General features: G+C 41.1%; 1 protein-coding gene across 1 annotated transcript; it reads left to right on the top strand.

The window, feature by feature from the left end:
• The first annotated feature begins 664 nt into the window (after positions 1-664).
• DYDC1 (DPY30 domain containing 1) lies at positions 665-22,805 on the top strand. Its single transcript, XM_055425974.2, has 8 exons — positions 665-779; positions 5,004-5,141; positions 5,230-5,399; positions 7,587-7,688; positions 15,155-15,247; positions 18,412-18,468; positions 19,315-19,416; positions 22,555-22,805. The coding sequence occupies exons 3-8, from the start codon at positions 5,253-5,255 to the stop codon at positions 22,582-22,584; spliced, it is 531 nt and encodes a 176-aa protein (XP_055281949.1). The 5' UTR covers positions 665-779; positions 5,004-5,141; positions 5,230-5,252; the 3' UTR covers positions 22,585-22,805.
• The last annotated feature ends 455 nt before the right edge of the window (positions 22,806-23,260 follow it).

Genomic DNA, 23,260 nt, shown 5'->3' with positions numbered 1-23,260 from the left:
TGCCCCCGCCCCCCGCAGTGGACAGGATCCAAGCAGAAGTCACCAGCAGGTGTAAAAGCGCTAGGTTGAGAAAATACCAGGATGTTAGATTGCTACACTCTTCCCTGGCCTTAAGCAGTGCGGGCTTCACCTACAGGTAGTCTGTGTGGACATCCACTCCCGCCCCCGCCCCGCCTGGGTCAGCCTCTGTCCTCGCTTTCTCCGCGTGCACTGAGCTTGCCAGTCTCGCTTGGTCGATTCCCCTTTTTGGCTGGCCCCTCCTCACAGGCTCTAGATTGCACATCCTGTCTCTGCTCACCTACCCTGGTGCTTCCGGCTCTCCATCCAGCACCCTGCACCCCTCTGGCGCAGCCTCCTCTCAGCTGCTCATCCTACCCCGCCCCACTCCTCCAGCCTCTCCTCTGCATCATCTACTTCTCCGAACACTCCCCTCCCCGCCCAACCCCCACCGTCACTCACGCCCCGGCCCGCGCGCCACCTCGTCTGACCTCGGCCCAGCGTTGTCAGCTCAGCTCTCAGCGCGCACTCTTCTCCCTCTGCCCCAGGCAAGCGCGGGCTCGTTGCCTAGCAACGGGACGCTCTCTGCAGGTAGGTAGGCGCATGCGTCAGGCGCCAGCCTCTAGAATGCAGGTGCCTTTTGCGAAGAACAGCTTCCGGTGCTGGGCTGGGTTCCAGCGGGCAGAGGCAGCTTTGGCTCTAGGACCTTGCCAGTGGTGCCAGAGAGGAATAGCTCAGCGCAGGGCGGCACCTCTGTGGCTGAGTCCTCCTCCTCCTCACTGGTGAGCAGCGCCGCGCGTTTTGGAGGGGCAGGGGAGGCCGGTCTGGGATAGAAAAGCTACCGAAGCTCTCGGAATCCAGGTCAGGTAAAATTCGGGGTACCCAGTTAAATTTGAATTTCAGAGAAATAAGAATCACTGTTTAGCACAAGTATAGTATAGTGTATAATACAAAATCGTTTCTTGTTTATCTGAAATTTTAAATTTAACTGGCCACCGTATCCGATTCCTTCCTCTCCTACTCGGCCGGCTTTCTCCCAAGCGTGAGCAAGGAACCTCTGTTTCTTTGGACAGCTTCGCCAGGCTTAAGGCGGCTGTTTCTGTGGGAATGGGCTTTCTTATGTTGAGCCAAGATGCCTGTTGGTGTGTCTGAAAAATATGCCTTACAACAGGCTGGGTATTTTTGCCGTTTCGTGGAGAGGAAGCAAGCCAAACGAAGTAACAGGTTTCACCTGGGTTCCGTTGATGAGAAGATGCAGCCGGCTTCGATTGGAGACCAGTCCTCCTTGGGCGGTTTCTCCTTACGAAGATCATGGTCGTCTTCTCTTGTGTTAGCTTTCTGGAGCTGCAGCAGGAATTAGTTCCATATTTCCTGCACTGCAGGCAGATTCTTTACTGCCTGAGCCACCAGGGATAAGTCCTTTAAATTGCTAGTGTGTTTCAAATGGAATTGAGATGTCAATGTAGTTATTTTTGTCTTTATAGTATTATCCCATTGAGGAAGTACAATTAGGATACTGTGTTCCATACTGTTATAATCATTCTTTTCTGTGTGGGTAAGATGCCAGTGCCAGCTAGGTAGGGCATTAAGTTTGTGCCGGGTTTTGGTTTGTTTTTATGACAATGTTTGTGGATACACAAGTACACATTCCTTTCCCCATAGCGGTTGTTAATACCGAAGAGGGCATACTAGATGCAATTTCTGCATCTTGCATCCTTCCCCCGCCTGCCCCACGCCTTCACAGTATGTCCTAGAGCTCACTCCTGGTTTTGGAGACCTTCCTCATTCTCTTTTTATTTGCACAATAATCCATTGTGTGGCTGTACCTTGACGATGGATTCCCAATTTGGTTATTGTTAGTTATAGTGCAAAACAGCCCTGTGTATGTATTGTAACAGATCGTGGGGAGCTCAGCCCTTAGAACGCAGCAGTTGCTCTGCGGCTTACTCTGGACAACCCTTAGCAGGCAATGGTCCGGCTCAGCCATTAGTCAGTACAGGCTGTGGGCCTGCCCATAACCAACCAACCATCAGTGAGTGACCGTCAGTGGTCCTGCTTAACCATTGGTTGTTGCTGCAGTGGGCTCCGCCCACAAGCAACCAACTGTCAGCAACCGTTACTCAGGAACACAGCCGAGGGTCTGTTGGTGGAGTAGTGGTCTGTGGAGTGGTGGTCCTCAGGTGCAAAGTGAGGGAAGAGGCGGATCCAGGCCTTCTCCATGGAGACCTCCAGTTCACCTGGCCTCGGGCCAGTGGGTGGGCTGGAGGACCCTGGGAACAGGTTGGTGGCTCTATCCTGCAAAGTTTCAGAGCCCTTGCCAGGGCCACCCATTGGCCTTAGCCCAGGGCTTGAGGCAGCAGTGAACCTCTCCCCCATTCCTACTAGCAGTGGCTGTCTGTGGAACCTGTTCCTCCCCACACCCAGCAACTTTTTGGGCAGAACATTTACAGGAGCACCATTACCTGACCACGATCTGATACCAAGAAGTTTGCAACAACTAACTCCATGCCTCTCTCATCTTTCCTAGAAAAGGACTTGGCTGATAGCTTTTGGGGGAGTTTGGGATTTTTAAGGCATTAGCCACCCAGTTCCTTGCATGGCCCTGCAATTAACCTTTCTCTGTTCCAAACTCTGATGCTTTGGTATTGTTTTGGCCTCACTGTGTGACAGGCATCAGTTCAGTTCAGTTCAGTCGCTCAGTCGTGTCCGACTCTGCGACCCCATGAATCACAGCACGCCAGGCCTCCCTGTCCATCACCAACTCCCGGAGGTCACTCAAACTCATGTCCATCGAGTCGGTGATGCCATCCAGCCATCTCATTCTCTGTCATCCCCGTCTCCTCCCACCCCCAATCCCTCCTAGCATCAGACTCTTTTCCAGTGAGTCAACTTGTCGCATGAGGTGGCCAAAGTATTGGAGTTTCAGCTTTAGCATCAATCCTTCCAATGAACACCCAGGACTGATCTCCTTTAGAATGGACTGGTTGGCTCTCCTCGCAGTCCAAGGAACTCTCAAGAGTCTTCTCCAGCACCACAGTTCAAAAGCATCAATTCTTCCGCGATCAGCTTTCTTCACAGGCCAACTCTCACATCCATACATGACCACTGGAAAAACCCTAGCCTTGACTAGACGGACCTTTGTTGGCAAGTGATGTCTCTGCTTTTTAATGTGCTATCTAGGTTGGTCATAACTTTCCTTCCAAGGAGTAAGCGTCTTTTAATTTCCTGGCTGCAATCAGCATCTGCAGTGATTTTGGAGCCCAAAAAAATAAAGTCTGACACTGTTTCCACTGTTTCCCCATGTGATGGGACCAGATGCCATGATCTTCGTTTTCTGAATGTTGAGCTTCAAGCCAAACTTTTCACTCTCCTCTTTCACCCTCATCAAGAGGCCTTTGAGTTCCTCTTCACTTTCTGCCATAAGGGTGGTGTCATCTGCATATCTGAGATTATTGATATTTCTCCCGGCAATCTTGATTTCAGCTTGTGCTTCTTCCAGCCCAGCGTTCCTCATGCTGTACTCTGCATATAAGTTAAATAAACAGGGTGACAATATACAACCTTGACGGACTCCTTTTCCTATTTGGAACCAGTCTGTTGTTCCATGTCCAGTTCTAACTTGTTTCCTGACCTGCATACAGGTTTCTCAACTTGCATTTCAGTAATAGTGTCACTTCATATTTTTGTAAGATAGGATCCCAAATGTGAAATTGATGAGTCCAGTGGTAAATACACATGTAATTTTCAAGATATTTACAAATCCTTCTCCATGGTGTTATGCCATTTTGTACTCCTATCATGAGAGAGAGAGTAGGTTTCAGATCTATGGATGGAAATCAAGGGGTTATTGTTTCTACAATTTTGTGCAGAATGTTAGGTGCAATTGTTTAGGGACAGGTCTAGACACTGGCATTCTGTCCCCTGAAATTGCTCATGTCTGACTATAACAGGTACTCAGTATGTATTTGTTGAATAATGAATACATTTCATCAGATTCTCAGAGGAATCTGAATTCCATAGGGATAATTCAAAGGTGATCACTGTTTTCAAAGCACCGGAGATAGATGGTTACTGCATTCCTCCTTCCTTCCCTCTTTCTTTCTTTTATTCTTCCTTCCTTTCTTGTCTAAGATTATTCTTGTCCGGATTCATTAGTAAATTGGGACATTATTGAGAGAGTGGAAAAACTCATTCACTCGCCCATGGAGGGCCTGCTGTGTCCACACTGTGACTGAGCCATACTTTTTGAGGAGCTAGAGAAACTTGTTCTCTTGTGGGAGGACAGACATATGCACACACAGAGAGTGCTCAGGTAGTGTAACAAATGCTGTGTGAGCGGCTCAGGGAAGGAGCACCATCTTTGCATTGCCTGGGAGACAGTTGTATGAGCCACACCAGGGAGGAATGAGACAGGATTGATGCCTTGCAGGTGAGGAAGTATTTTCCAAGCAGAGGGAGAGTGAGGGGGCCATCATATGCAAAAGTCAAGGAGATGGAAACATGCAAGTTGTGAGCAGCAGGATGGCAAGATCTTCTGTGTAGTTAAAGCCCAGGAGCCAGAATGGATATCTGGAAGTGAACCTCAAAAGAAAAGTGGATTCAAAACATGGGGAACTTCATAGGCTATTCTTGGAAGGTTGGGTTTTTTATTTTTATTTTTTTATTCTTTGGCCTTGAGATATTTGGAGTTTTAAAAAATGTGAGGTGGATGATTGTGATATTTTCAAGAAATAACTCTCATGGCTTGCAACGAACATCTTAATAAGTCATATAGGGTAACAGCTCTGGAATCAAGAGTTGGGTATGATTCCCTCTCCATCATGCACAACCTGTGTGATCCTGGGCTGTTTGCTTACACTCTTTGTGCCTGGTCATCCTCATCTGCACAGTGGGGCTAAGGGTAACATGTTCAGGTATGTCGTGAGGATTTAGTAAGACATGCATCTCTTGTCATATGGACATCTCACAATAATGAAAGTAACCCTTCTCTGACTCTTGGACTCCAGGTTCCTTCAGGATTTGGAAACTATTCTAGTTGTGGCAACTTTTGTGGAGCCATTTTGGAAACTGCTAGAAGCATCCCAGAACCAGCTTACTTGTGCCCTGATGTGCTGATGGCAGGTGCCCATCACTGGTGACAGAAGGTAATGCTTTGTTGGCCTCACTGGACTCTGCTTTGACTGTGCCTTCATTGAAAATTTCCTGCACTAATGCAAAACATTAATCTTTTAGAAGTTTTTATTTAGCAATTAGAAATGGAGTCAGCGTATCTTCAAAAGTTTCTTGGGACATGTCTAACTGAAGGTCTTGCGGAAGTGGCAAGGATGCGTCCAGTGGATCCAATAGAATATTTAGCACTATGGATTTATAAGTATAAGAAAAATGTGACCATGGAGAAACAGGTAAATATGGATATAGTTTTAAAAATTTATTATTTATCAAAGAATAGTTGATTTGCAATATTATATTAGTTTTAGGTGTATAGTAAAGTGACTCAGATCCATGTATGTATTATATACATATATATTTTTTAGATTCTTTTCCCATATAGATTATTACTAAATAGTCAGTATAGGTGTTTGTGCTGTAGAGTAGGTCCTTCTTTACTAATACATAGTAGGGTGTATGCATTAGTTCCGAATTCCTAATTTATCCCTCCCCTCTCCCTGAACCTTTCCCTTTTGGTAACCATAGCTTTGTTTTCTATGTCCCTGAGTCTGTTCTTGTTTTATAAATAAGTTCGTGTGTATCATTTTTTAGATTTCACATATAAGTGATATTGAATAACATTTGTCTTTGTGTGACTTACTTCACTTAGTATTATAATCTCTAGGTCCATCCATGTTGCTGCAAATGGCATTCTTTTTTGTGGCTGAGTGGTGTGCCTTTGTCAGGGAAGGCGATGGCACCCCACTCCTGTACTCTTGCCTGAAAAATCCTGTGGACAGAGGAGCCTGGTGGGCTGCAGTCCATGGGGTCGCCAAGAGTCGGACATGACTGAGCAACTTCACTTTCACTTTTCACTTTCATGCATTGGAGAAAGAAATGGCAACCCACTCCAGTGTTCTTGCCTGGAGAATCCCAGGGACGGGGGAGCCTGGTGGGCTGCCGTCTATGTGGTCGCACAGAGTCGGACAGGACTGAAGCAACTTAGCAGCAGCAGCAGTATGCCTTTGTATATATGTACCACATTTTCTTTATCCATTTAACTATCACTGGATTTTTAGGTTGTTTCCATTCTTGACTATTGTAAATAGTGCTTAAGTGAACATTGGGATGCATGTATCTTTTTGAATTAGAGTTTTCTCTAGATATATGCCCAGGAGTGGAATTGAAGGATCATGTGGGTTCTATTTTTCATGTTTTAAGGAACCTCCATACTTTTCTCCATGGTGATTGTACCAATTTACATTCCCACCAATAGTGTAGGGAAGGGTTCCTTTTACTCCATACCACCTCCAACATTTATTATTTGTAGACATTTTGATGCTGGCCATTCTAACTGGTGTGAAGTGATACCTCATTGTAATTTTGTTTTGCATTTCTCTAATAGTGATGTTTAGCATTTTTTCATGTGTATTTTGGCCATCTGTACGTCTAATTTGAAGATAAGTCTAATTAGAATTTCTGCCCATTTTTTGATTGAGTTGTTTGTTTTGATATTCAGCTATATGAGCTGCTTGTATATTTTGGAGATTAATTTCCTTGTCGGCTGCATCACTTGCAAATATTTTTTCCCATTCTGTAGGTTGTCTTTTAATTTTGTTTATGGTTTCCTTTGCTGTGCAAAAGCTTTTAAGTTTAATTAGGTCCCATTTGTTTATTTTTATTTCCATTACTCTAGGAGATGGGTCAAAAAGATATCACTGCAATTTAGGTCAAAGAGTGTCCTGCCTATGTTTTGCTCTAGGAATTTTATAATATCCAGTCTTACATTTAGGGCTTTAATCCATTTGGGGTTTATTTTTGAATAGGGTGCTAGAGAATGTTCTGATTTCATCCTTTTACATGTAATTGTCCAGTTTTCACAGCATCATTTATTGAAGAGACTGTCTTTTCTCCATTGTATATTCTTTCTTCTTTTGTCATAGATTAATTGACCAAAGATGCTTGGGTTTATTTCTGGGCTTTTTATCCTGTTCCATTTTGGATCTTCTGTTATAAAATTATATGAGTGAAATAATTGGCCCAGTGTCTTTGCTTTTTAAAAGAAATTCAATATTATAATTTCTTTCTATTATAAAAAATAGTATGTTTATTATACAAAACTTGGACAACATGAAAAAGTAGAAGAAAACAAAGACCTCTATTTAGATTTTTAGGTATTTTTAGGTAGTCTAATCTTTTTTCTACATACTTGTCTGGAGTTTTTTTTTTAACACAGTTGTGACAACATTCAATGTGTAATTTTAATTTTATGCTCTTTGTTGAAATAATATATTTTCCCCAGTTATATAGTTTCCTAGTGGAGAGACTGTAATTTGCTTTCCTTTCCCTACTGGTGGTGGTTAAGATGCTTTCAAGATTGTGTTTTACAAATTGTTTTATCTGTAATTAGTAATGTGATGTTTTTCTTTAAATCATGCAAGAGACAAGAGGAAATGGCCCAATTGGAGCATGAAAGAGAAATAGCTTTGATGGAGCAGGAGATGATGGAGAGACTTAAAGCAGAGGAGCTTCTCTTCCAGCAGGTGAGACCAGAGAGTTCAGTGGTGCCTGGAGCCCCAGCGGTGGCACCCTTAGTGCGGTGCCCCCACACCAAGGTGCAAAAAACTCCTCACCTCTGGTTGCTTAGATGTGGCTTTCTTATATCTTCAATGTTATGTCTGTTATGTGGTTTCTTTTGTTTAATACTTATTTTTATTTATTTATCTTACTTGACTGCACCAGGTCTTGGTTGCTGGCATGGGGGATCTTCATTGGAGACATGCAGACTCTTAGTTGTGACATGCGGGATCTAGTTCTTGTATGGGGAACATGGAGTCTTAGCTACTGGACCACCAGGGAAGTCCTTGTATGTGGCTTCCTTACTGGGGAAGAAGCAGTGTGAAGTAGGAGGAAAACCCAGAGAGTCTGCTATCACTAGAAGCCCAGGGGACAGCATCTCAGTGAGACCTGAGTGGTCAATCATGTCTGTGGTTGGTCAGGTGAGAACAGAATTGCCAAGTGCTCACTTAAGGCCGCTGGTGACCTAGGTGGGAGCAGCTGTGTGGGGTGGGGTAAAGCAGGGGAGATAGAGATGTGAGTAGATGTAATGCTTTCAAGATTTTCAGGGAAGGGGTTTTCATTTGTTTGTTTGTTTTGAGGAACACAGTGGAAGGGGAGTGGTTGATATAAAGAAATGAAGGGGATGGTTACTAGGGTCAGCTTTTCTTGGAGACCAGAGGAAACTGTCTCTGGAATGAAGATTGCTGCTGCTGCTGCTGCTAAGTCGCGTCAGTTGTGTCCGACTCTGTGCAACCCCATAGACCCACCAGGCTCCCCCATCCCTGGGATTCTCCAGGCAAGAACACTGGAGTGGGTTGCCATTTCCTTCTCCAATGCATGAAAGTGAAAAGTGAAAGTGATGTCGCTCAGTTCTGTCCGACTCTTGGCGACCCCATGGACTGCAGCCTACCAGGCTCCTCCGTCATGGGATTTTCCAGGCAAGAGTAATGGAGTGGCTTGCCATTGCCTTCTCCGGGAATGAAGATTAGGCAGGTGAAAATGTCCTTTGATTCAAGGGAAGAGGAGAAAACGACATTAAGTACATGTGTGTAGGTTTTGTGGAGCAAAGATGAAGAGTTTCTGTATGACTGTTTTTTTTTTATAAAGCAGGGACCATGATCATCTACCCAGAATTAGGTGGTAAGGTAGGAGGTGACGGGAGAGTGGTGAAGGTTTGAAATGGTGACTTTGGAGAACTAGAATTGACCAAGGAAACTTAGCGTCCCTTGGTAGCACTGAATTCTGAGAGTCCAACCAGTCATAATGGGGTCTTTTGGTTTGATTTTGTTACTATGTGGTCTTCTCCACTTAGACCTAGGTATACTGGTAAAGATGTGGAGGAGACAGACAGACTGAAGTGAGTTTGGGTCGGCAGGATTGGGGAGCTGAGGATGTTGGTATAAGAATGGTTGAAGAGGTGGGTCATGGACTATAAACCAGATCGGGAAAGTCCTAGAGTGACTTCTGGACTAATTTAATTTATGGAGCACTTCCAAACTAAATTTGAGTCACTCTTATACTTCTACCATATAGTACCTAACTTTAGAGACTCAACTCCAGTTTACATATTTTAAGAAGGGATTATTTGGGTGTGTGGATAAAAAGGAAAATGTAGACGTGGAAAATAGCTTCTCTATCTTATCTCCCATCCTCAATACTTGGTAAAACATTCTAGGCACCTTAGATGGATATGGCTGTAGAGGCCTTTAATGCTTCTGAGTCTTCATTTTTCAGTCATTGGGCTTATTTTTGTGGGGAGGTTGCAAAGTGTTGGATGTCAAATGCCCATCCAAATGGGCAAGTGTCTGCTGCAGTCTCCAACTTTGAGTGGGGATCTGCCCTGCCTGTTCCAGCTCCTGGAACTGCATCTGCCGCCTGTTTATCTGAATAAAGGGAACTTCTTAGCAGTTCTCCTTCCCCAATACAATTAGATCACAGCTGTGGAGATACCCCAACTTTCGTTGACTTATCTTCTTTACATTACTTCAATGAAATTTGACAGTACTAGAAACTTTTCTCTGGCTGTATCAGTATGAAGCCACCCACTGTGCATCCAACCCTAAGCATTGTATTGGGTGGGTGGAAGATACAGTGATATCCTGCAGAAGGTATGGTGGCTGGTTAAAGAAATGAATTGGTGGGCAGAGAGAGATGAGAGGAGGAGAAGGGATGTGTGGAAAGATGGACCAGCAGAGAAGCACTGAAAACAGAGTGAGGCTAAGATGAAGAAAAATCAGAGAGGCTCTCTGTGCCCTTTGAGTTAAATGAACTGGCGGTCAGGACTCTGGTCACCTGCCTTTTGGTTGCAAAAGCAAGTGTCCTCTTAGTATAGCTGACTTGAAATTCTTTGAAATTTTAGACACTCTTCAGCAAGCCCAGGTCCTTGTGAACAGGGAAACATTTTTGTTAAGTGTTTTTTACTTAAGAGCTCATTTTAGAAGTGATAGCTTTTATATTTGTTTGAGTGTTTTTCTAATGGTTTTGGTCACATGTGAAGAAAGCAGTTGAGTTTCAAACATTTCCTGAAAGTGTTAAGAAACTGGTTATGTTGACCAGTGTGGTTGGTATTTAACAACTGCATTTTGCATTATTATTGACTGATTAGAGTTATTTCACTTTCTGTACTAATGTCTGAAATGATTGAACGATAACATTCCTGCATTTCGGCTAGCTAGCCCATCACATTTATTTTAGTGGGGATGACGTAAGAATATGAAGAAATTAATTAACAGCCCTTTTTGAATAACTATTAATCACTGTTTATAATCTCTTTGTAAAAATTTATTTTTAAAAATTCCTTAATATAGTTTTAAAATGCTCTTAATGGAATGAGCTTCTATTATCCTGTTTATGGGGTAAGAAATTATTTTCTAGTGACGTTAACAAACTCTTCATGTAAAGGTGGATATTTTCAGGCCAAGAGGCAAAACTGAGGATATTGTATGGGGATTATGATATATTATAGCAAGAGAGAAATTTCTACAAATGTTTTATCGATGAAATAAAAAATTAAAAAGAATACAATTTCTTTCTGTAATGTAGGCTTCCTATTGAGAAGAATTACACTCCCCCTTTAAAGATAAGAGTTCACTTAGTTGGACTAATAATAGTAAATAATAAAGATAATGTTCCCTCTCATCAAAATGGATGGAAATGTTTCTGTTAATGCTGATCTGTAATGAGATTTTATGTATTTCATCTATGAAAATGTCTTTTCACTCATAGGTCCTACCAACTATTGATAATTAGTCCCTGTGCCTATAATATTCAGTGTATCGATCTCTTGGAAGGCACTTGTAGAAGTCTGCTCAATTTTTCTCTTGATATTTGTCTTTAGCATGTCTCTACCTGGTAAATTAATCTCTTCCAGTTGAAGGTTGGTGAAAGCTTCACAGTTACACAGTTTTGAAATCCATTGTAAATGGATTTTGAAATGTGGGAATTTCCTTTGCACTTACATCAGGCCTAAACACACTCTGAAACTACAGTTTGAACTTGGAAAATGTATCTGGCACAAATTTGTATGGGAATGGAAATCTCGTTTCTGACAGCACTGGGAGTGTATACAGCAGCTTGACGTGATTCAGATGGTATTAGCTGTTGTTCAAATGGTTTTACTGAAGTGTTAAGTTTTACATGTAAGTGCTATTTTGCCTTATAATTTTAGATTGAATTGATTAAAAATTGTTTAGTCTACAGCAGAAGCTAATTTCCAAAGTTATTTAATGTTTGATAATTGTGATTGGAAATGGTCTTCTCATTCAGAAATACCTCAGTCTTGTCCCTGAGCTCAAAAATTCACAACAGAACTTAGGCATGAAACTGTCGAGTGGTAGGGCATGTCAAGATATATTCAACTTCCATTTCTTTATTTTTTTAAATATATGGTCTTTGTAAACATTTTTATTAATTTGGCTGTGCTGGGTCTTAATTGTGGTGCACAGGATTTTCTGTGTTGTGGCATGCAGGATCTTTAGCTGAGGCTTGTGAATTCTATTAGTTTGTGGCATGTGACCTGGAGTTCCCTGACCAGGAATTGAACCCAGGCCCTGTATTGGGAGCATGGAGTCTTAGCCACTAAACCACCAGGGAGGTCCCCAGCTTCTGTTTCTTATGAAAATTCATAGAACAGATGATGGTTAAATTCACAAGGGTAAATGAAGGTCACTGTTGACACTGTTACTGAACCAAACTCAAGTCTCTTCATCCAATCCACAGTAAAGCCAAATCTGTTGACACTGGGTTGTGGTGAAGGCAAGTACAGAGTTTACTGCAGGGTAACAAGCAAGGGAGTAGGAGACAAACTGCATATCCACTCTCAGTGTTTGAGTGAGTGATTTTCTTAAAGGGGAAAAGTAAAGAGGCTGGGATTAATCTTGTGACATTTTCTATTTTTTAAATTGAAGTATGGTTGATTTACAATATTGTGTTAGTTTCATGTGTATAACAAAGTGATTTGGTTATATATATATATATCGATAGATACTTTTTTTCTATTTTATTATAGTTTACTACAAGATATTAAATATAGTTCTCTGTGGTATACAGTATCCTTGTTTATTTTATATATGGCAGTGTGCATCTGTTAACCCCTACTCCAATTCCCCCTACCTTTGGTAATCATAAGTTTGTTTTCTATCTCTGTGAGTTTGTTTCTGTTTTTTATGTTAAGTTCATTTGTACTATTTTTCAGTTTCTATGTACAAGTGTGATATATGATATTTGTCTTCCTCTGTCTGACATACTTATTATAATAATCTCTAGGACTATCCATGTTGCTTCACTACTTCTGTGATATCTCTTAATCATTGCTGTTTTTCAGTCAGTGATTGATTTTTCAGTTGTTTTGAACTCAGCACTGACTCCTTTGGAAGTCAGGGTGTCGCCCATTTACAGTTCTCTGGCCAGGTGGTCCATGGCTCAGTGGGTCAGTTAGCTTATCTTGTCCTAGAGAAATGATCTGAATTTGTACATTAATGATAAAATAGCAATTTTAGTGCATTAACGATGTTACTGACAATGGCAATTTTAGTCATCTGACTCTGGTTGATTATAGTGTTCAGTTAGCACAGAATTGAGGTCAGAGACGACAACAAAGGGAATAAAGTTTTGAATAGAGAGATTACTCATAAACTTGGTACAGGAACTCAACTTTAGGGGTCTCAGTTTCAACACTGCTGGCTCAATAACACATGATCAGTTCAGTTGCTCAGCCGTGTCCGACTCTTTGTGACCCCATGGACAGCAGCACGCCAGGCTTCCCTGTCCATCACCAACTCCCAGAGCTTACTCAGATTCATGTCCATCAAGTTGGTGATGCCATCCAACCATCTCATCCTCTGTCGTCCCCTTCTCTTCCTGCCTTCAATTTTTCCCAGCTTCAGGGTCTTTTCCAGTGAGTCAGTTCTTCGCATCAGGTGGCTAAAGTATTGGAGTTTCAGCTTCAGCATCAGTCCTTCCAATGAATATTCAGGACTGATTTCCTTTAAGATTGACTGGTTTGATCTCCTTGCTATCCAAGGGACTCTCAGGAGTCTTCTGCAACACCACAGTTCAAAAGCATCAATTCTATGGTGCTCTTTAAGAATTTTCCATAGTTTGTTGTGATCCACACAGTCAAAGGCTTTGGCATAGTCAATAAAGCAGAAGTAGATGTTTTTCTGGAACTCTCTTGCTTTTTCGATGATCCAACGGATTTGGCAATTTGGTTCTTGTGCCTTTTCTAAATCCAGCTTGAACATCTGGAAATTCATCTGGAACTCTAACACATGATAGAGTCAAATATTTCCTGCAGAGTAGCCGCTATTGAATCATACAGTGAAAACTCATAGGCTTTAAACATTATGTTTTCACAGACTTTGTAAATTTGTCCAATTAGGCATTTTTCTGTTCCACACAAATTTTCTGGCAGGTTGTTACACATCTTAGCAGATTTCATATCTGGTTGTTCTGAATTAATGTTCCTCAATGTCTGAAGATGTTCTTGCCTATAGTACTGTCCCAAGAAGATTGCTCATGGTGGCTGATTTTTCAGTCACTGCAAACTCAGCATCAACTCCTTTGATAAACAACAGCTAAGCAGTGCTGAGAGCATTTGTCTCCTCATCAAGGGCAAGGAAGATCAGTATTTCCTTTGTCTTTAATTGGCCATTGAAGTTGCTCCTCATGTCATCCACTCTGAGCAACTGTTCTTACCAAAAGGCTAATCATCTTATTTTTTTTTTAGACACTGAAATCAAACTTGTTTTAATTAAATCACCATTGATAAATGTGTTTCTTTGCTTGGCTAACAGAGGAGCCACTTGGGAACTTACTTGCATTGCAGCCTCCTTTTCACTTTTATTTTTTGTGAAGAAATTCTGTTCTGGTGAAATAATTTTGTTTTGAATTATCTAATGTTTCCAACCTTTGTGTTCATGTGAGTTGAGACCATTGTGATGAGTGCTTACTCTGATAATATTGACATTTACTGTATTCTTTTAGTACAGTGTCATTGAATGAGAAACATCCTTTGCTGTTGAATAATTTGATAATAAAATGACCCACATTCTGCTTTGTCTTAAAAGAGCAGCATTCAAAATTCACTTCTTTTCTTGATGGATAATACACTGGTTAAAAAAATATCCCGGTGTGGAGATACTATGGCACTCCAAACACTGTGAGTTCTGATGGTATCAGTGAACTTGTATGTACTGTGCTGAGCAGCAGCGCAAGGCAGTGAGAGCACCACCTGCCACCTCTGCGGCAAATACTTGGCTTTGCTGTCATGGGGCGGAAGCAGTCACAATAAATAATTGAGCGAGTGTGAGCATGGCAGTGTTTCAAGAAAGTTTTATTTATAGACACTGACATTTGGACTTCACATAATTTTCATGTGAAATAAAGTATTATTAATTTGGTATTATTCAACCATAAAAATGTATAAAAACCTTTCTTCACTTGAGGACTATAAAAAAACAGGAGTTGGGTCAGGCTTGGCCAGAGGAATTTAGTCTGTGGACTTCTGTTCTCCTGGAGCTAGGCTATGTGTTGAGATGGGACCAAATATGTTGTTGATTGTCTCCGGGTTCAGGTAATATACTTAAAATGTTCTCATCTACTGTTTTACAACCAGAGTTTGGCTATTTGAAGATCTATCTGTTCTTAAAGAAATTTTATCTGAGAAAATCATGGCAGTCTCATTTGTAGCTCCTAGAAGAATAGGGAAAATGATTTAATTTTGTACAAATACTGCTTTTCTAAAATTAGCAATAAGGAAGCTTCCTTTGAAATTTTGTACTTCAGGAAATATTTGTAAAAGCTAAAGTACTGGGAGCCTGTGACCATTTATTCTCTTAAGTTTCTGAAACTTAGGTGGGTGTAACCTTAATTATCCTGGGATACTTCAGAGTAATCGAGTGAATTCCTTGCAATAAACTCAAATATGACTTATTTATATCTGAATATTCAGCAACAGCTGGAATTCCAGCTGGAGTTGGAAGAGCAAGAAAAGGAGAGACAGAGAATAGAAGAACTGCAGAGAGCTCAAGAACAATTTGAGAAGGTAAATTAAAGTTTTATAAATGTTTGTTTTATTGAAAACCTCTTAGAATCCTCACTGGTACTTCCAGTTGTTATAGCAGGGGATTCACAGTCTAAAGACCTGCCACATATTATTTGTGTGAGTTAAGGAAGTCCTATAACCCTTTTCAGTTTCAGTTTACCTTTTAGAAAAATAGGGATAACAGTATAATGTTATTGGCAATATCTCACTGGGCTGTTGTAAGGATCAAATAAGATTGTGTATGTGAAACTGCTTTGTGAGCAGTGGCGTTCTCTCATATTGATATGGTCAACATTTTAGTCAAGAGTTAGTAGTTCCTAACTATAGTAGCTGATACTGAAGGCAAAGTTCTTTGTAGTATTGGAGGTATTCTGATCTCAAGACAATAGTTTGTCTCTTTTCTTCACATCGGATGTATTATCAACAATAACTTACATTTTAAAATATGTTCTTATTTGGATTTTTCATGTCTTTAAATTTTTCAGTAACTTATTTCAAAAAAGTCCATCTCCCTTGACTGTGTCTATTTTATGTCGAGCCTCCTGCTTGGTCAATGTTTCCTTGTATCCAAAAAGTATATGTTGTATAGACCAAATTTTTGCATGATTGAGTTATACTTTTCAACTGGATATTTCATATTGTATGCTTACAGCTATCAATTGTTACTCAAATGTTATTCTTCTACTTATTCCATGATTAAAATTTAAAAAATTTAAAATAGAAGCAAGTTTTGTAGAATATATTTATTAATGGCTTAGATGAGAGTATCATTGTTTAAAGCAATTTTAAAAAGTAAGTTAAAGGGTAAATTAAATTTTTTTAGATGAGATTTAATTAATTTACTATTTTTTCCCATCAGTGTACAATGCTTAATCATTCTATAAGAGATGAATAAGAGTTGTTCTTTATAAAGTGAAATCATTTAGTCCTATTGTAGTCCAAGTGTTGGAAGACTACTCTTGTGAGTCAAAAAGATGAGATTTTAAAAGGATAAAATGAAATACCTGTACAGAGTTTTAAAAACACAGATGCTGATGTTATCTTTGTCTGAATGAGGGTAGTACACATGGATATCTGCAGGCACACACACATGTAAATGCACACACCCTTCCACTTCAGTTAAGATTCAGTGATCGCAAATAAAAAAAGAAAACTCAGACTACATCAAGAAGATAGTGATCAAAATGATAAAAGAATTGAAAGTGTGTTTTATTGAGATGCCCTGATAGTTATAGCTGAGTGATATAGAAAATCTGTGATTTATAGGAGGGATTGGCTCCAAAGGGTCCCCATTCATGTTACTTACTTTCTGGGCATTATCAGACTGAGTGTCCAGAGCTGCAGTAACATTAATAATCCATATGCCTACTGGCTTATCACCCCTTTCTTCCCTGAAACATACTGCCTTGCTCAGAGGCAGATTCATCCAGGTCTTTTCATCCTGGCCTTCTTGTGGCTTCAGAAACATGACTTAAACTATCATTTGCAAAAGGAAATTTATTGGAAGGATCCTGGGTTGAAGCAAGGGTTTTACAACTAAACTGTGAAGGGCTTTGGTTGAGTTGGGTCTTCCAGACCTCTGGGAGCGAGAGAATCAGTGCTGCTAGGGCTCACACCTCTGCTGTTGTCTCACTGTGGCCTGGTTTGCTGCACATGGGTGAGGATCATCATGGTTCTCAGTGGTTCACAGGTCTTATAATGCTGTGGCTCCTACCGTCTGAAAGGAATGGATTCCTTTCTTTTAGGTTTCAGTTAAGAACAGAATCTTGGGAAAGATTCTGACTGGATGAATTTGTGTCAAGTATCCATCTTTTGGTTGGGAACAGAGTCCTGTGAGAACATGGATTTTTCCATCAGAACCACGAAGTTGTGGGATAAGATGTGTGCAGGAGAAGGGAGTGATCTGGAGAAAAGCATATAGTGCTAAGTTGCTTCAGTTGTGTCTGACTCTTTGCAACTCTATGGACTGAAGCCCACGAGGCTCCTCTGTCCATGGGATTATCCCAGCAAGAATACTGAAGTGGGTCGCTGTGCCTTCCTCCAGGCGATCTTCCCAACCCAGGGACCAAACACATGTCTCTTACATCTCCTGCATTGGCAGGTTGGTTGTTTTTTTTTTTACCACTAGCGCCACCTGGGAAGCCCATATGCACCATTCAGTTCAGTTCAGTTGCTCAGTCTTGTCTAACTCTGCAACCCCATGGACTGCAGCACGCCAGGCTTCCGTGTCCATCACCAACTACCAGAGCTTGCTCAAACTCATGTCCATCAAGTTGGTGATGCCATTCAATCATCTCATCCTCTGTCGTCCCCTTCTCCTCCTGCCTTCAATCTTTCCCAGCATCAGGGTCTTTTCCAATGAGTCAGTTCTTCGTATCAGGTGGCCAGAATTTTGGAGTTTCAGCTTTAGCATCAGTCCTTCCAATGAATATTCAGGACTGATTTCCTTTAGGATTGACTAGTTGGATCTCCTTGCAGTCCAAGGGAGTCTCATGTACCATATGTGTCCCTAATCATCAGGGCTGTTACATAAATGGTCACGAGATGACTCACCTTTGGATAGCTGAAGTGAATCAGCTCAAGAGCAGTTAAATCAGCTTGCTGCCTTAGAATGAAAAGATAGAGGCCACAGCAAGGTTTGGTTTGGTTAGAAGATTCTGTGTTTTCATATTCAGAAAGTAGTGTCCTATGTGTTCAGACTGCTTTACAGAGGGCATTGCCCAGGTGCTGTGGAGAGGTCACGTGTATTAGGTGGTGCTTTGGGCCAGACTAATTACTTTAGAAATATTTGCTTCTTTTTTATTATGTGTAAAATTCTAATTAACTGAAAGTTCTTTCAGAATCTCTTATTCTAAGAGTTTATTAAAATTTTTCTTTTGTCACTTTTCACTTTTGTTAGTAATTTGGCTTCAGGGTTAGTGTTTCAGCCTATTTCATTTTTTAAAACATTCTATTTAATTATAAACAAAATATGGTAGTCACCTATTAATAGAGTATTAAATGAGACTGTATCTGTAGTTTTGTATTCAGATTTCTCCTTTAAGAAGGACAGCATTTTTGCTGTTAAATGGGTCATAATGTAAAAATAAAATGTTAAAAATTAAACATGGAATCAAAATGAAAAGCATATTCAAAGTATTTTTCTCCATTTTTATATATTATAGGAGTTGAGAATGAGCATGGAAAATATGGCTAAGGGTGAAGATACTTTACATGGAGAGGTGAGAACAAAAAGTTACTCTGTTATGGGATACGAATAAGTATCCTGGAGTGTGACGCTTAATTTTGATGCATTAGTAGATATGTTTTACAAACAATTTTATTTATCTGTGTTTGGCTGTGTTGGGTCTTCTTGCTGCACAAGGCTTTTCTCTAGTTGCAGTGAGTGGGTGCTATTCTCTAGTTGAGGTCCTTGGGCTTCTCACTGTGGTGGCTTCTCTGTTGTGGAGCATCAGCTCTAGGGCACTTGGGCTCAGCAGTTGCAGCTCCCAGACTCCAGAGCCCAGGCTCCACAGTTGTGGCTGCTGCTGCTGCTGCTAAGTCACTTCAGTCGTGGCTTAACTGCTCCCGCAGCGTGTTGGATCCTCCCGAACCCATGTCTCTTGCACTGATCGGCAAATTCTTTAACACTGAGCCACCAGGGAAGCCCAGTAGCTAAAGTTTTAATATGGAGATTATCAAAACTGATAGTTCAAACGCATAATCTAGTAATAACAAGTCACAAATTGGGTGTACTTTAAAGCCAAATCTCAAAGTGGGTAAAACTGGGATATTCAGTTTGTTTTTATATTTTTAAAAACCAGAATATTATTGACCATATGATTACATGCAGTGATATGTTTTAAATTTCTGATGTATGTTTTTAAAAACACATTTTAGCATTTGTTTTTAGAATTCTCTTGTCATTAACAGATATTGGTTCATTCCATTAACTTGACAATGTTGAATTTTGATGTTACAATTTAGAAATATCTTAGCAGAACTGAAAGCAAATTAAGGTATTAATCTCAAAGTCATTTGAAAGTGAAAATGAATTATATGATTCATTTATGATCATATGATTATAGGATGGAGCTGACTCAGGCAAAACACTAGCTGAAATTAGTGATCGATATGGGGCACCAAACTTGAGCAGAGTGGAAGAACTCGACGAACCAATGCTCTCTGACGTAAGTATCCTTAGGAAAGTGTTTTGTGAAAAGCAGAGTTTCTTGTTTTACATGGGAAAGCCTAGTGTCTCTCAGGCCAGGGTTGGATGGCAAAATCGGTCTTTTGCTTCACAGAAGGAAATCAGTTTTCTGGGTGCCAACTGTTTTCTAATTGCTGTCCTGTGCTGCTGGCCCCGAGAGTGAGGGCAGACACCTGTCTGGCTCCACACAGAAGCATGGGCGCTGCTGGCGAGGTGGCTGGGTGTTACTGTGGAGTGAGCAGTGTGCCCTCCTGTGCAGAGGGTGATATGGTTGTTCGGAAGGGAGGCTTTGAAAATTTCAAAATCTTTCAAAACGTATATTTAAAATCATGTGGTAAAATACATAATCTTTAAATTTTGGGGGCCGATATTTTGGTTCTCAGTAATGAACCATGGAGCCAAGTAAATAGCCTAATGAGATTGCATGTTTTTATAGTATTTATGTACGTTGGCTTATTTAATAATCATACAGTGTTTCCTGTACACACATATTGTGCCCAGTGCTTTCATGGCCAAAACAGGTCATTCTGACCTTGTCTAGGAAAGAAACAAATAACTGGACAAGCAAGTAATTGTCAGTGTTAGAGTGGCCAGGTAATTTGTCTTCCAAAGCAGTATGCTTTGAGAGCGAGAGGAGGAGCTGTTGATATCTGATGCCATCAGCAGCTATAACCCAGGACTGCCCTGAAAGAGGCTGCATTGAGTCACCTGCATCAGTGGGCACTGACAAAGTAGGACAGCTGTGTGGCTGAAGACCCTTGATCAGGGAAAGCTTCATGGAGAAAGTCAGCCTTGTCACTCAGTGGTGGGGTGGGAGTCTGGGAGCACAGAAAGTATCAAGACCCAGCTCAGGGTGAAGAGAGAAGGAATGGGAGGCAGGGAGAGATCAGAGCTGGGACAGTGGAGAAATCAGGGGCCAGACCACTAAAGGACCTTAATTTGTGCTCAGACGTGTATATTTTATCCTAAAGACAGTGGAGGTCAACATGATCAGAGCTGTGTCTTAGGAAGGCCATCTGGCTATAGCATGTAGAAGAAACTGGAGTGATAGATTTGAGAAGACCCACCAGGGGGCTATTGTAATCTACGGAGAGATAGCATTGATGACCGAAAATAGTAAATGGTGTTTTAAGAGCTGTTCAGAAAGTGGAGCTGGGTGGATTTGATTCTAATCAGTCAGTGGATACATTTTTTTAAAATGGCTGCTGTGGTTCAGTACTATGCAGGGAGCTAGAAAATACCAGAGAGCAAAACAGATTGGGTTTCTGCCCTTTGGGATCCATGGGCTACTGGGGGAAGTTCACTGAGAGCACAGAGCAGGGAAACCTGACCTAGCCTGGGTGAGTCTTATGCAGGAAATGACGTTAAAAGAATTAGCCTGAGATAAGTCTAGCAGATAGAGCAAGATGCTTTCAAGGAACTGGAATAGTCCAATATTTTGGTTTGAGTTGCATGGAGCTAGGAGAAGGAAGTGATTTGAAGGTTGGAGAGGTGGGTATTGGCAAGATCATACTGGGCTCTGTGTGTCATGTTAGGGATTTTGGACTTAGGTGCAGCAGAAGTCATCAAAAGGGTTTATGTGAGGATTAGATATGTGTTTTTAGAAGGTGGAGAGAAGATCTGAGTGGGTGGGAGTGGGAACAGCAGACAACTTAGGAAATTATCATAGTCATTCAGGTGCAAGGTGAATAGGACCAGGATGCACACAGCACAGATGGGGACAGTAGGTTTTGTGAAAACGTTGGCTTCAATTGTGGACATGTTGAGTTTCAGGTCACTCTGAGATATGCAGGTGAGTCTGGAGGAAAGAGGTCCAGGCAGGAAAGAGGAATTTAGTCATATATACTAAATGAAGCTAGGAGAGTGAGTCAGATGCTCAAGAGAGAATGCAGAATGTGAAGGAGGGGTCTCAGGGTGAAGTGTATGGGTGTGTTTGTGTGTGTGTTTTGTTGCTAAGTCATGTCCAATTCTTTTTTGAATTCATGGACTGTAGCCCACCAGGCTCCTCTGTCCAGGGGATTTCCCAGGCAAGAATACTAGAGTGGGTTGCCATTTCCTTCTCCGGGGGGTCTTCCCAACCCAGGAATCAAACCTGTATCTCTTGCATTGGCAGGTGGATTCTTTACCACTGAACCACCTGGGAAACCCTCTTAGGGTGAAACCATGAGAAATTTCAACATCTAAGGGATGGGTACAGGAACCTGCAAGAAGGATACAGACAACACTAAGAGAATAGCAAGAGAAATAGAAGAAAGGATGGGTTAATAAATACATTGAAAATACAATTAAATTATTATTATGTTGAATTTGGATTTTATGTGAAATAATCTGAAACTATCAAAAAACTTCATTTACATAGTCACATAGAAGTTACCTAAGCTCTAATTTTGTGTAGCTTGTACATTTCACAGTTCTAATTGTATTTAGTTAGTTCAGTTACTCAGTTGTGTCTGACTCTTTGTGACCCCATGGACAGCAGCATGCCAGGCTTCGGTGTCCATCACCAACTCCCAGAGCTTGCTCAAACTGCTGTCCATCGAGTCAGTGATGCCATCCAATCATCTCATCCTCTGTCATCCCCTTCTCCTCCTGCCTTCAATCTTTCCCAGCTTCAGGGTCTTTTCTAATGAGTCAGTTCTTCACATCAGGTGGCCAGAGTATTGGAGTTTCAGCTTTAGCATCAGTCCTTCCAATGAATATTCAGGCCTGATTTCCTTTAGGATTGACTAGTTGGATCTCCTTGCAGTCCAAGGGACTCTCAAGACTTTTCTCCAACACCATATTTCAAAAGCATCAATTCTTCGGCACTCAGCTTTCTTTATAGTCCAACTCTCACATCCATACATGACTACTGGAAAAACCATAGCCTTGACTAGATGGACCTTTGTTAGCCAAATAATCTCTCTGTTTTTCAATATGCTGTCTAGGTTGGTCATAGCTTTTCTTCCAAGGAAAACTGTATTTCTAATTGTATTAATTAAAATTTCTAATTGTATTAAAGCATATTTTAATACAATATGCTATAATTAATTTTAATACAAAAGCATACAATTAATAATTGTATTAATTAAAATTTATAGTTGTATTAAAGCATATTTACTTTTCATTTTGTTTTTAGGTTGCATTAAACATTGATCAAGATTTGTAGGATCAACCAACCTAAGAGCAATACATTTTTCTTCTTGTCTCAAGTTTCAAAATAGGAGGTGTCCCTGGTTGTATTTTTTTTACCTCCAAACTTGTACTCTGCTTTTCCTCCCTCTAACCATAGCTTTATAAATGAGTTTCAAGTGTGGCCTTAAAATATTGTTTTCTTAATGTAACTGGTTGTGAGTATGACCTCATTGAGAGAACAGGAGAGAGATTTTCCCAAAGCAACCAAAAGGAGCACCAGCTGAAAAGAATTGTGTGCATCTGTTTGAGAACAAGATTCCCTGAGGTGAAAGTTACTGGTCTGTGAGAAGTGAAAGAGGCTGCCACTGTGTAGGGCTCAGGAGCATTCAACATGCTTTAGATATGATGATTTCCTCCTGGGAATGCACTGCAAAGACTTCTCCAGTTTGCTGGGAAATGATGCTTTGTAGTTCCGCTTAATCCACGCTTATTGATGTGGCTGGGGTGGGGAGGGATGTCAAGTTCCCGAACAGGGAAGTTTTGTTTTCTTTTGGAACAATCTCTGGGCGGAGGGATGATGTGCTGCTGTTGAAGGGAAGATCTCTCTTCCTTCAGTGGATGCTGGGTGGTCTGTGGACCCTGACTGCACTCTTGGCCTCTTGGAAGTTTCAGGGCTAGCTTTGAACTTTAGGGAGAAATTTGCTTTTATA

The sequence above is a fragment of the Moschus berezovskii genome, chromosome 12 (genome assembly GCF_049115385.1).
Source record: "Moschus berezovskii isolate FMDL1 chromosome 12, NW_MosBer_1.0, whole genome shotgun sequence".
In the NCBI taxonomy this organism is placed as follows: Eukaryota; Metazoa; Chordata; class Mammalia; order Artiodactyla; family Moschidae; genus Moschus; species Moschus berezovskii.
The sequence above is the reverse complement of the archived record's forward strand: the minus strand, read 5'-3'. Positions and strand labels throughout refer to the sequence as shown.